Source organism: Citrus sinensis, chromosome 9 (assembly GCF_022201045.2).
Source record: "Citrus sinensis cultivar Valencia sweet orange chromosome 9, DVS_A1.0, whole genome shotgun sequence".
NCBI lineage: Eukaryota > Viridiplantae > Streptophyta > Magnoliopsida > Sapindales > Rutaceae > Citrus > Citrus sinensis.
The window spans coordinates 29,846,756-29,860,557 of record NC_068564.1 but is presented as its reverse complement, the minus strand read 5'-3'; the positions used below and the strand labels follow the sequence as shown (position 1 = coordinate 29,860,557).

Genomic DNA, 13,802 nt, shown 5'->3' with positions numbered 1-13,802 from the left:
TTATGGAAGCTCCAAAATTTTTACTCAGCATCAGATTCCAGTCTACCCAAAGTCACAGCCCTTGAGAACTTAATTAAGATTTGGCAGCCATTCGCAATCCCTAGTCTATTATTCATTAATCTAGTCTCATTTGGTCAGGATAGTGGTATTTTATTCAAGTTAAAGGACTTATTTTGCACTAGTAAAGATATTCATTTTTCCTTTCCGCACTTGATTTGGGTGCTTAATGCCTAGTGTTGAGGATGAATGATGATAAAAATGAGATTTTGGTTCGGAAGAAACTGTGTACAGATTTGTCTGCATTTTGTGATAAATTGCTGTGCAAGTGACTTTTGCAATTTGTGTTGAACTAGTCTGCAATTTGTCTTGCAACTACTCTGCATTTTACAGCTCCAATACAAACTACAAATGGACTTATAGGGCTTCAGATTTAGAAGAAAAGGCATAAACCTAGGTTTGCTTTCACTAGGCTGAAACGACTACGTTTCATGGAAGCAAAAAAGAATTGAAGAGGAAGAGGAAGAGGAAGAAAAGCAGCTGCGTTTTTTCTGTTTTCACTAGGCTGAAACAACTGCGATTCATGGAAGCAAAAAGGAAATAAAAAAATCAAAACGGTGTCGTTTTGGTTTAATTCGGGGTTTGACCCGGAAAAAATAGCATTTTCCTATTTTAAAAGACTCTAACTAACTCTCATAATATTTTTATAAAGATTCGAGCCTTTACGGTCATAACCAAAGGTGCATTGGTTCAAAAAGACCCAAACTTGACGGGTACAAAAGGTCATCTTGAGTTGTCAGGAGATGGACAGAGCAATAGAAGCAGAGGAGGAATCGAAAATCATAAAGGAGTCATCAAGGAAGAAGCCAGCAGCTTATTTCTTTTTGCAACAACATTACTCGTGTAAAAATGTGTTTTAGCAAACTGTGAATAGCTCACAACATACTCATATGAGTAGAGTTTGAACTTTTAGACTTTTAGTTGAATCGATAATGTTGAACGGAGTTCCAACTCCTTACTGCACCACCACAAAATTCTAGCAATCCAATCAACAAGTATCCACAAAAAATAGAAGGATAAATCTGCCCCATGACTTTTGACATGCCACATCAATCTGTTTATTCAAATTCTATCTTTTAATAATAATAATAATAATAATCTATATTTTAATAAGCAACACCAAACGAATTTCACGAAAGTGCTTTGTTGACCAAAAGAATGGCTTCTAATTTTCTGATTCATCAAAAAGGTGTTCAAACACTTCAACTGAAAGAAGTTAGTTAATTAAATTGACGATTCAAGTTTGCTTCGTCTTTAATTACTCAATAGCAGCGGTCTTTTTGGACTAAAATGTTAAGTTATAAACTAATCTCACAAAGACACAAACAAGCAACTTTATTGGCCAAAGATAATAACAAAGAATAAAGATTCTTTCAACAGTATCATGGCGGTGATCTTGGAATCATGTGCATGTGCATATGCAAAGAGACTAAAATGAAAGTAATTTTTAAAGATCTTTCATATGCTCTGTATCTTTCGAGCAGAACCAAGACAACTCATCAGAGCCTGAAAAATAGATTTGAAAATCTCTAAATTTGGTTATCAATGTTCAGAAGATTATGCAAATAATATACCATTGTTTGTCAGAACACTAAGTCTGTGAAAGTTTATTGAAACTCAATCAAACAACAGACCTAGGTCACATGTCAATAAAAAGAATAAAGAGGTTAAACATTCTCCATAACAAATCAACCATTCTTCCAGGGCACTGGAAATTTTCTAACTACACAAATTTGTTTCCTATGGCTTCACTTACAATGAGAAAAAAGAAAAGAGAGAGATATCTGCATACAAAGGAGACTATGCTTTACACCAGAGGAGAAAAAAGAAAAAGGAAAAAAATCAACCCTAAAGCCTTAGACCGCTATCAAGACCAGCACGGTTACTTACTCTTCAATGGTCACTGCATCCTCAGCTGCCAAGGGGAAGAAAACAGAGAATCTTCACTTCAGTGAAACAGATAACAGCAAGCTCATGAACAACTCAAAAGGATCACATTGAATGTATTGGAAACCAAAACAAGGACCCATTTTGAAGCAATGCCAATGAGTAACAACTTCCTTGCAATAAGATTTCAACATGGTAACAAGAACATAAAGAAAACATAGGAAAACGTAAATATACCTGAGATGTCATCTGAATGATCCTTCTGATGGCTCTCTATGCACTTGAGGAGGTACTTGAAGGTCTCAATCTCGCAAGGGATTGTGAGCGCGCCACAATGATCAAAACCAAACTCTTCCTCCGCCTTTTCCAACAAAACCTTGAACAAAGAGTGGCTAAGATAACTGGTGGGAATTATAAACCTCCGAAGCTCCGGCCCCACATAAACTGCCAAATACCCTTTGGGAACATCATGCGGCGGTTCAGGGCTGTAGCAGCTCTCTTCATCTGAATCACAGGGAACATTTGCAAGCCTCTTACTGATTACAGGTGAAATACCCCCATGGTTTGGACTAGACTGGGAGCTGCTCGGTTTTGGGCTGCTAAGGGTGACAGATTGCCACTTTTGGAGGATTTCCTTGAGCTTAACAATCTGCCGGATCCCATTTAACTTGCTGCCACCATTTTCATCCATTGCTAAATATTGCCCACAATAGTCAAATGAAACCCAGGGTATAATTCCGAGTGTTTGATTGCAGACAAATTCTCATCAGATCTTCTTATGCTACAAAAATAAAACTAAGAGATCATGAGATTTAAAAATTCCAGAGCCGAAAAATTACTTGCACGAAAATTGACACGGTACAGATCGGTTAATTTGCAGCCGTTGTCTCAAAATGAAACCTTATTTTCACTCTTATTTTGATAATTTAACATTCGGTTAATTCCAAATCAATTTTCCATCCAATTGAACATGTCAAAATTACAGCACCCAATATAAAGACAAAAATATCGCTTTCACAATAGATAAAAATACAAGAAAGTAATCAATTAAAGAGATCATAACAGAATCCGGGTAGATATCCACAATCAGAAGCAAAAATGTAAAGAAAATCCAAAATACTAATTAATTAAAAGAATTAAAAAAAAAGTTGTCATCTCACCTGAGGAGAAGAAGAAGAAGAAGAAGAAGAAGAAGAATCGGCCATTGGAGCTTCGAAAGTGGAAAATGCAGAAGCCAGCTCTTCGAATTTGAGAGATTCAATTCCACGAAAGCTTAATCAAATACCCAAAAAAAAGAAAAAAAAACTTATTTTTAGAATCAAAAGGCGGGCTGTGTTTTCTGTTTTTGAGTGTGTTTCTTTTAATTTTTTAAAAATTATTTTTAATACTTTGATGGATGATCGCAGCAGCTGTGTTTTAGTGGCTTAACCGAACCTGCGGGCATTTCTGTTTTTTCGGTTTCGTTTAATGAAATGAAAATAAAAAACCGTTGGTTTTGAAAATGGGATATAATTTGCGAAGTTATCAGTCTAAAGAAATCAAAAGAGATCGATTTTGAGTGAGCGAGAGATAAAGCGAATCTATAGCGATCAATTAGCCGATTACCTCTCTTGCTTTACGCCTTTTCACTATTTTTTTTACTTTTTATTTTTTATTTTTGGTTGGAATATTTCTACTTTATTAGGTCGTCTGTTATTATTACACTCGCTTGTTTCGCTCGCTTTGCTTACTCAACTCACGCACCCTTTACTTGGGCCCACTTATTCGAACGAATCTCCGTGGGCCCGCCCCGGCCCGTCCTCCGTGTAATTGTAAGTGCTTTTATAAACGGACGGAAAGCCGGAAATTTTTTTTTTTTAATTCTCAAAAATCACGCGGGTCCCACCAATATGAGACTGTCGCTGTATATGGCGTAAGTTATAACTTGGGGGCTCCTTTAGGAAAATAGATGCCGAGTTACGTTAACTTACTCATATTGATGCGACAAAAAATAGGAGATCGAGGCACGGCCGCACGGGCGCATGGGCACCACTGTTGGCATCACCGTCACGTCAATTCCCGGCCACGGTAAGCCACAAACACGCGGAGTAAATTTGGGCTAGAATTTTCCCCTGGGCCCAGACTGGTCCGATAGTTTCTTTGGTCCAGGCTTTATGTGACAGCAAGACTATTTTCTAAAATCCTTACAACACCCCTTTGAATTTTATTTCTCAAGTGCCCCAACTTAATTATAAAGTACAAACTCATGTATTAAAATTAATAATACCAGATATTTCAATATTTGATTTTTAACTTAAATCTCAATGCTACGTGTCTCTCATCTATTAGATGATAAATTTTATAATTAGTAAAATTACTTAACTACTATCTAATAGATCAGTTGGGACTTAAATATTGAGATACATATTATTGCTCTATTAAAATTAACCATCATTGTACAAGGTTTTACCTTAAAAAATATTGCTTTTAAATTTTATTTATAAAATACATAAAAAATCCTAAAATTGTAAATTGTTTACTTATAATTTTCTTTAAAATAATTTTAGACTTTAATAACGTTCTTTTAAATAATTGTTTTTTACTTAAAATTAAAAATATAAATTTTAAGTATGAAATAGGGTGATGTAAAAATTTTGTTAAAAATAATTTATTTATAGTATTTAAGTGATTTCCTTTTAAAATTAAAAAAAAATGAAATTAATTTGTCATTAACTGTTTTAATTAATTTCATTGAGAATGAGGTTTAATAAGAAACGTTGAGGGCTGTCAAAAGGCGATCCCTTAACAAAACCCAAAACGCAACCATTTTTGTGCCCATTTTGGCAAGCTCTGCTCTCTTCTCTCCATCTCTCTTCGTAAGCTCTCGAAAGTTATTTTATTTTCTTCTCAAATACTAAACTGAAAGCCCTGAAGCTCTCCTTCTTCGACTGTTTTGAATCTTTTGGGTAATAAAAGCTTTTACTTGCTTTGCGTCTTAGGTTTCTGTTGGCTTTTTAGCATCTTGAATACTGCAAATGATTTTTTTTTTTTTTTTTTATCTGTCTTCATATTGCCGCGGTTTCATTTCTGTTATCAGGCTCAGTTAATTATTATTACTAATTCATTCTTTCAAAAATGCAACAGCTATGTTAATTCCTAGGCTTTAAAGAGTTGGAGCTTTTATGGTTAAAGAGCTCTCCAGAGGTTTGTGTATGCTTTCCATCTCTAACCTTGATTTATTTTTCTGTCTCACAATTTTTGTTATTTCTTCGTGTGTTTATTTTCTTTTTGATGAACTAGTTTAGTTAATCAATAAAAATAACTTTTTTAAATTTTCTTTTTTCCGCTTTCTTAAAAATTAGAAGCAAAGTCAACAATTGACTTCTCGTAAATCAGTTTCATCTCAATTTTTGCTTTCTTGACAGGCGCATCATGTACATATATATCTCGAACAGGATGTACAAGTCAACATTGGCGACCCTTAGTTATTAATCTTTAGTTTCAGCATCCTATCCAATTTTTGGTTGTTGTGCATTTTCTTTTCGCATAATTGATTAAAAGTGGCTAATGTGATCATTGCCGGCCTCATCCATGCTTTTCATAGCTCATGTAAAAATAATCGAATTTTAAACCAAGGAAACTAATCGGAATTACTGGTAGATGTTTTGATAACTTTGCAACATGAATTGTTCAGATACTGAATCTGAAACAAGAAAAGAAGAATAAGGAATAGAATATAGTGTACTGTTATCTTCAACATGAAACAGTGTTATGTTTTTGGCTTCTGAGTACTCCCATTTTGTTGGTTCTTTAAAGTGTCACTGAAATAACATGTTCCAATTTTGTTAATGGCCTAGTGGTAGATAGATAGGCGAGAAACTGCAGCTATTTTTTGGCTTCTAAGCGACAGGGTACAAAATGTACAACCTGGTTTGCACATATGGATTGGAATAACCGCAGAATACCCAGTATTTTAGTCACAGAATTTACGATTTTCCTCACATCAAGTTATGGCTTGAAATGATTTAGTAGATGAATCATGGTGCAACCGGTGCACTAGTTCGTCTGAGGAGATTAATTTTTACTTTAGTTAGATAGAAAGAGAAAGGATGAGTTGAGAACTTTGGGTGAGAACTTCCTCTTCTTTCTTTGCCAAAAGCTGTGCAAGGTGATTGACACTTGGAATTAATTATTCAATCTGGAAATTGTTTTTTTTTAACTGTATTTGTTCCATTTCTTTATTGTAAACAGATTAAATTACAGTCAGACCCTAGGGTGTTCCAGGGGTCCTTATTTCAGAAGTATCCACAATTTTCTACCACGGCTGAAAACAATGCTTCTCATGGAAGCAGCATACAGAAAGACATGTAAGCTGTTTGATTTGAAGTTGAGATACCCTCTTAACTCATATGTACTAACAGAGGAAGTAGATTAAGATGTAAGATAGTTTCAAGGACTATTTTCCTTTTCACTTTATTTTTCCTTTTGGCGTCTTTGTTAATGAATTTATAGCTTCGTCTGTCAATAATGTAAATGATCTGCATCTACATTCCTGTTAATGCTATGCATTAAATGAACTAGAACATGTAATGAATGTGTTCTGTGTTAAAGACTCGACACTCCTCGCACATGCTTTGCATGTTTGCACTGAAGCGGCCTGCCAGTGTTAAATGAATCTTTGATATGCAGCAAACAAAAGTACTTGGTGGTAAAGCCATGCTAGCTGCTACAGAGTAGTACAGAAAATGAATGTGAGGAAACAAAAATTAATGGCGAGACGGGGTGCGGGAAGGGAAATAATAATAATAATAGTAGGAACTTGTGTCACTGCATTTTATGTTTGATTTTGTTTATATTACTTATTCATCGCTGCAGTACGCCTTTTTCATTATCATTGTACCTTCTAGCATTTTACTCTATCACAATGACTTCTTTACTTCTAGGGAGTAGGGACAGAATGTCAATCCTCTTTCCTGAAAATGCACTATGGCTATAAGTTTCCTCTAGTTTTATTCTGAAATTTAGATAATTTAGTGTTTGTTCTTACTTAAGAGCTTATTATGCCGGATAAACGTGACATTTGTTGACAAGGATATAGAAGAAAAGAACATTAAGGTCCCAGTTGGAGTGTCTATGCTGGAAGTGGCTCATGAAAATGATATAGAACTCGAAGGCAAGGATTCCGATGCTTTTCATGTTCTGTGTTTTATGCTGTTATTTTTCTTCTTTAATTAATATTCTGTATCTCCTGGTATTTCAGTTTCAGTCTGTTTTCATAACGGTTAACGCTAGAAAGTACCGCAGAAAATCCAGAGTTTCTCTAATTTCTCAACTTTGTTATGTACACCTTGTTTGGAGGAAGAGGGGAAAGGATTTTGGGTGGGGCTGGGATGTGGGGTGATGTGCGCCGGGGTGGTTGGTATCTTAGTTTTCTCCATGTTTGGAACTTCAGAACCAATTTTCAGGGGCAACATGGATGAATTTTTTTCATGCTATTCAGCTTGTAGTCCTACATCATGGTTGCTAAAACTTAATGATCTGCTTTGTTTCACCTCAGGTGCATGTGAAGGCTCGCTTGCCTGCTCAACATGTCATGTGATTGTGATGGTACACTACTGGCCTTATACGTGTAAAGCAAACGTTCCTTCTAATATTTTCAAGAATATGTTCCTATGAGTAGTTAATTATGGAATCTAGTTTAGGACATGGACTACTACAATAAATTACAAGACCCAACTGATGAAGAAATGACATGTTGGATCTTGCTTTTGGGCTTACAGAGACGTAAGTTCTGGTACTATCCTGCAATAAGAACTTTTTTGACATTCAACTTGGATTGGATTTTATGGTTTTAATTTTTCAGGTCACATCTGGGATGTCAAATAGTAGCAAGGCCTGAACTTGATGGAATTTGCTTGGCCCTTCCTGCTGCCAGTCGAAACTTTGCTGTAGATGGTTTTGTACCAAAACCACGCTAGACTTGATAAAACACCAGTGGGAAGTACATGGTGAGTGTAGAGGATGTTGTCATCCATTTTTGTAGCTCCTATACCATTTTGGATCATGAGACATCTTATTCCTAATCATTGTTTTTGTATTATATTAGGGGCTTAATAAAAGTATGTGATATTAACATTATAGATCAAATGATTCCAGAAGACAGTCTTTAGCATTTTAAACAACATTGTATCTTTCAACTTCCGTAGTTAAGCTTCCATTTTTCCACTTACTATATATATGGTGAAATTTAAAATAAATGGCCGCAATTGGAGCCAACAAACATTTGTGTTTGATGCTTCGATAATTCTCAATTTGAGCCAGCAGACATTTGCGCAGAAAATCATATATGAGATGGGCTTTGATGGCTTGACCATATATTCCACTTAATAAATTTACAAGGCTGTGGGCTTTTGCCCGGTGATGCGCATTGTTTTGAACATTGTTATGATTATTGAAGCAAGTCGAAACTATTGTTCAAAATCAATGCACACACATAATTATAATCATCAATATCTGGAGTCTGGATGCTAGTTACTTGACAGGTCATTTGGATTTTGCATTTCCAGTGGCACCGGATTGGATGACTTCGTGACTAACAATAAATTATCCATCATTATAACTTGGTGGACCAAATTTTCTTTCGTTAGACTTGAAACTTGCTGAAAGATTAGTCCTTGATCTTTATTTCAGTTTTCTTACGTTTGGATTCTCGTCCAGTTGGCAGAGCTTGAGAGTCTGAAGCCACTAATCTAGAATGGGTTGATTTTGTAGCTCGGGTTTTATTTATTATGGCTGATTTTCAATTGTTTATGTACATATGGCAAGTTGAGATTTGTTAAACAGTAACCACAAAATGGAGTAGAATTAACAAACATCAGATGTCATTTACTTAATTATGAAGTATCTACTGAGTAGCCGAAATTTCTAAGCTCGTACCTTTGTTTTGCTTCAGGTTGTGCGGTGCTGTCACTGAAAGGTTGTTGTTTTCGTGCCTTTTTTTGTGTCTTTGTGTGTACCCGACAAGTGTCACTATTTTGATTGAAGTTGACAGAAATTTTCAGTCTTTTTGGTTGATTTGCAAGTTACACCTAAATTGCCTGATTGCTGCCTAAGAAAGCATGCCTTCACTATTACACAGACACCATACAGAACCCGGTAGAATGAAGACAGCTTATGACATGAATGTGATTTCGCTTAATTCTGTTTTCCATGGCATTAGAAGTACAGCTTCATCATTTGCTTCATTTCATGCTAACGTGAATTTGATCTGAAGCAGCTGATAGATGATAGCATTTAGAGAGGAAAAATGTAAAATAAATTTTATTTCATTGTAGCTTCTGGGAAATGACCGATACGTGCTAGGAAGTAAGTGCATTTGTATTGGGAGAAAGCTTTTGGTGTTGTAGACGCCACCAAGACGTTTTATTTGATTTAGATTTCGTACTGGGTTGGACTAAAAAGAAATTTGAGATTGATTAGTGTTTTGGAGGATGTAGAATGGTATTCATATATTTATTACTTTTTTTTCTTTTTTTAAAAGGGTATGGGATGGATCATGCCTAAATTATTTTTTTAGTTTCTGATATTTTTTAGATTTGATTTCAGATAGTTAGTTAAATGAAGTTACTTGAAAATTACTCGACCAAGTTCCTTAGGACTACTGGATTGTTGTCATTATGCAAAATTGATTAATGATAAGAAAATATGTAATGAAGCCATGATGAATTCAAGAAATATTTATAAAAACTGCATTTATCTAAATTTAAATAGTGGATAGAATTCAAAAAACTTTTGAGTCAATGCTCGAAACTAGTAGGAAGATAGATTGTCCAAATCTTTTCTATTTTATTTTTGTCAACTGGGTGGAATTGATCAAAAATGCATATGGGGAGTCCGGAGTCTCTTATGCATAAGCAATATTATCTCTATAGAACTGACAAGTACTTCATATTTAGTTTATATTACTTTTAAATATTATTTATGGTAATTTCTATACTCAATATGGCCCTAGTCTCCTTCTACCTTTTTTTTTTTTTCTCCCAATTATTTAGCCTAACCGCAATTTAATTCCTTCTCAACCTTATGGAATTCTCTATTTTTGTAATAGGTAACGTTACGTAAATTTTATCATTAATGGATACAAAACGCTGTTATTAGTAATAAGCATAACATCAAAATGTAAAAATTTTAGTAGCATGGGGAAAATGGAACTCATTACAATCCCATTAATTACTACAGAAAACAATTTATTCTTACAATTACAAATATTGGACCTTCTCGTGACACAAATACATCACTTAATCTCCCACTTCAAGAAGAGCTGAGAAAAAAACTGCCAAAAAAATTAGCAGATTTGCTTCAACGTATAGCCAAAACCAAAATCAGCAGCCATGCGCACCACTAAGAAATCTTTGACACTAAATTCAGTACTATAATCAAATTTTGTTTTAATTAAGATAAAGAAATTCCCAGTTGATTAGTGTGAAGTCACGTAATCCAAGCAAAGTGCAATGAATAATACGATAAAGAGCAAATGTAATTTTCTGAAAAGTCCATCAAAGTTGGTTGAGTTTCACCTCTCAATCTGGAAATCGCCAGACATATATAATACTTGCTTCCAATATAAAAAGACCAAGTGCCCGTCGGCCGTGGCTTTCATTTAACACACAAAGTCATAAGAAGTTGGTGGATCCAATTACAAATTAAAATGAGGCAACATCCGGTTCGGCCGCCCTTGAATTATAATTAATTTTTTTTTAAAATTTTTTTTTACACATGATCATTCAACATCAAACTCAATTACTTGTGACTCCGGCTTCTAGCTACCTAAGCAAGCCAGAACGTTTTTTTCCTACTCATCTTGAAAATGAGAGTCGTCTCTCTAAAAGACGTTTACTAAAGATTTAATGTTAATTAATCTGTTAGAAGACAGTAATCATTACGTAATTATGAGAAGAAAAACGAATGTTAACAATAAATTCAAGCCTTTTTTAAACTCCGACGCTTGTGATTATGGTGATGTCATAGAGTTGAAATTAAGAAAAAGTTATTAGTTGTTGCATGGAAAATGACTGCGATTTGCCAGCTTCTGATAATTTTTACCCACATGTAACTCATTGGCAGCCACGTTTTTCGTTCCTCAGTTTTCATGAAAAGAATGGTGCGGAAAATTTTTGACTAATCCAACATCAAGACGCCACGCAATTATTAATCATTGGGTAAAAATTGATACGGCATTGTACTATTTATTAAAAAAAAAAATTAAAAAGAAAATCATTCGATAAAACAATAATATTGAAGGAGGCTAATCGTTGAATTGGAGAATATTAAATCAAATAGGTTTTCCTCTTGCTGAGTCTCTCTTTCTCTCTTGTTCGGCTGTTCGTTGAACTTTGATAATATATGTACAAGAGACACTCAAATGCTTAAAATAGTGTTTGATCAAAATAGACAAGTTTTGTTAATACTCTAGAGATTTTAATTATATTTAAGAATATACTTTAGAATGTATGAATTATAATTAAGAAGTAAGAAGCCACAAATTTTATATTTTATGTTGAATAAATTATCGTGTCATAATAGTATTGATTGTATGAAAACACACACACACACACACAAAAAAAAAAGAAAAAAAAAAGGTCATATAAAATTTTCGTCCAACTAATACTGCACGATGACACATCGATTTATATAAACATAGTTCACATAAATTAATTTGATTTAACATACTAATAATTGAATAACTAAATTAATGACTATTATAAAGATGGACAAAATATCTATTTATACGAAAAACTTAAGCAGGAAATAACCGACTCCAAATTTTTTCTTTTTCTAAACTGTCAGATCAATCTAACGATTATCGTGAAAGATTCAGTGCTCATCGAGTCACAACTCACACGCTGGCTCTTTTGTATCTTTCTTCTGTCTCTTCCCAGAAGATAGATACTCGAGAACACTCAATTTTCAAACTGATGGTGGAAATCGAAATGAAATCGACCATTAGGGAAAGAGGACCAACAATCAGATACTGTTTGAACGAGCCCTATATGGAGATCAAATCAGATACATAGGTAACAATGAATCAATAACAAAATTCGTCGTGAACAGTTGAGTGTGCATTAATCATTTGCGGAGGTTAATTATTTAATTAAGAGAGAGAGAGAGAGAGAGGCTCATTTAAAAGGTGTTAAATATAAGGCAGCTGGAAGCCTGAAATGCTCAATCCCGATGAATGTAGTTGGGACACATACGCGACTCTTACATTTCAACCACTACATGATATCAAATATCAGTCATAGACAAAGATCGATCTCCAGTCGGTCAGTCCCATTTAATCAAATCTTATTTGTTTATTTGCAAATTGTTTATCAACATGAGCTTGTGCGTGTGCGTGTAGATGACTCGTATTCATAATGTGGACACCACAGAGCAAGAAGAACGAGGGTTTTTATTTTATTACATTCTATATTTTTTATTTTTTTTTATCTTTTTACCTGCTATTATAAGCAAGTTGAACCATAGTCTATTCTAAACATTCTTTTGTGCGTGTTAAGGATGAATTTTACTTGTCTAATCACTAATTTACTTATATTTATCACCTAAATAAATAAGTAAACCTTGTTTGTCAACAAAATTTGGAGCTCGAATCAGTCAAACCCAGAAGTTAATAAGCCCCTGTCTACATAATAATTTATTTATCGTTAATTAATGAACTTAGCGTCAAGGTTTCTTTCGGTAGTTTTCAGGATGATGTTAGTATACCCCCCCCAAAAAAAAAAAAAAGAAGCAATGATATCTCTTATGTTTGGTGTTGTTTTCAATCCAAATTTGCTGAAAAAGAACCGAGCCTAGAATCTGTACTGCAAATGCTCATTAGTTACAACCATGCGAGAAGTACAAATAGACAGATAAAAGGACGCAAAAGATTTACTGTAAATTTGTACTGCAAATAATATTGCACGACACCAAAATAGCTGGTAAGAAAGTTGGTCGTTCAACAAAAATTTAAGGAAAAAAAAAAAAGAAGAAACGTGTCAGGCATTGATTGATGCGTCATGCGTGTTTAATTTGAAAAAAATTATGTTAATGGATTACTAAGCACGATAAAAACGAATTTGTATCAAGCATTGAATTTAGTTGTGCTTCTGAGCATTAATGAAAAAGGATTTGTATTAAAAATAACTCATAAATAAAATTCAAAATCTACAAGGAGAAATTGTAAACCTATATATCTACAACTTATTTCTTCTCCCATCAAAGTAATAATGGCGGTGACACGAAAAAACATCTAAAGCTTTAATCAATATCATCTAGAAGAATTATATATTGTTTATTAATACTGTTCCTCTCATATAACAACAGAACAGCTGTCCACTTTTTATTGCGCACACAAAAATAAAATAAAAATTAGAGAAAAAAAAAACGTAAATTATAAACGCAACGTACTGTCGTTTTTAGCTCAAAATGTATTAACTACTTGACTTACAATCAAAGTTTGTAAAACAACAGAATAAATGGCATCGATTAATCAATTTTAACTTTTCGCATTTCTCAAACTAATGACAAAGATATAAATGTAGTCGTCTTCCGTATTGAAAGGCAACGTTGGCATGAATTTTAAATGCATGACGAAAGCCCCAGCTAACAATAAAATTCACGTGAATCATCTACCAACGAATTACTGTTAAAGTTATAATTTTTTTTTTTTAAATTTAAAATTTCTCCCCACTTTGAAAGAAATTCTATAATGCATCATAGGTAACACAACCAATTGACGCACGTATGATATTGTAATTAAATTTAATATAGATGATCTTTCAAAATAAATACACATATTTCGTAACATCATTTAGTTGTTATATAGTTGGCATGATACC

The 13,802-nt window shown here is 33.9% G+C and overlaps 2 protein-coding genes across 51 annotated transcripts; one reads left to right on the top strand and one right to left on the bottom strand.

The window, feature by feature from the left end:
- Positions 1-1,583: 1,583 nt before the first annotated feature.
- On the bottom strand, positions 1,584-3,586 carry LOC102619589 (protein SMALL AUXIN UP-REGULATED RNA 10). The gene is made up of 3 exons (XM_025097165.2): positions 3,105-3,586; positions 2,182-2,725; positions 1,584-1,972 (listed from the first exon to the last, which is right to left on the bottom strand). The coding sequence occupies exons 2-3, from the start codon at positions 2,633-2,635 to the stop codon at positions 1,944-1,946; spliced, it is 483 nt and encodes a 160-aa protein (XP_024952933.1). The 5' UTR covers positions 2,636-2,725; positions 3,105-3,586; the 3' UTR covers positions 1,584-1,943.
- A 1,106-nt stretch (positions 3,587-4,692) lies between these two features.
- LOC102619879 (adrenodoxin-like protein 2, mitochondrial) lies at positions 4,693-8,987 on the top strand. 50 transcript variants are annotated; one of them, XM_052433721.1, is made up of 7 exons: positions 4,700-4,889; positions 5,068-5,127; positions 5,349-6,291; positions 6,991-7,096; positions 7,481-7,530; positions 7,626-7,717; positions 7,787-8,203. In XM_052433721.1, the coding sequence occupies exons 3-7, from the start codon at positions 6,289-6,291 to the stop codon at positions 7,899-7,901; spliced, it is 366 nt and encodes a 121-aa protein (XP_052289681.1). In that variant the 5' UTR covers positions 4,700-4,889; positions 5,068-5,127; positions 5,349-6,288; the 3' UTR covers positions 7,902-8,203. The 50 variants fall into 50 exon arrangements, 10 of the variants coding, with proteins under 10 accessions (XP_052289685.1, XP_052289684.1, XP_052289682.1 ...); XM_052433725.1 differs by lacking the exon at positions 6,991-7,096 and having other exon boundaries at positions 4,693-4,889; positions 5,068-5,133; positions 6,175-6,290; XM_052433724.1 differs by lacking the exon at positions 6,991-7,096 and having other exon boundaries at positions 4,694-4,889; positions 6,175-6,290.
- The last annotated feature ends 4,815 nt before the right edge of the window (positions 8,988-13,802 follow it).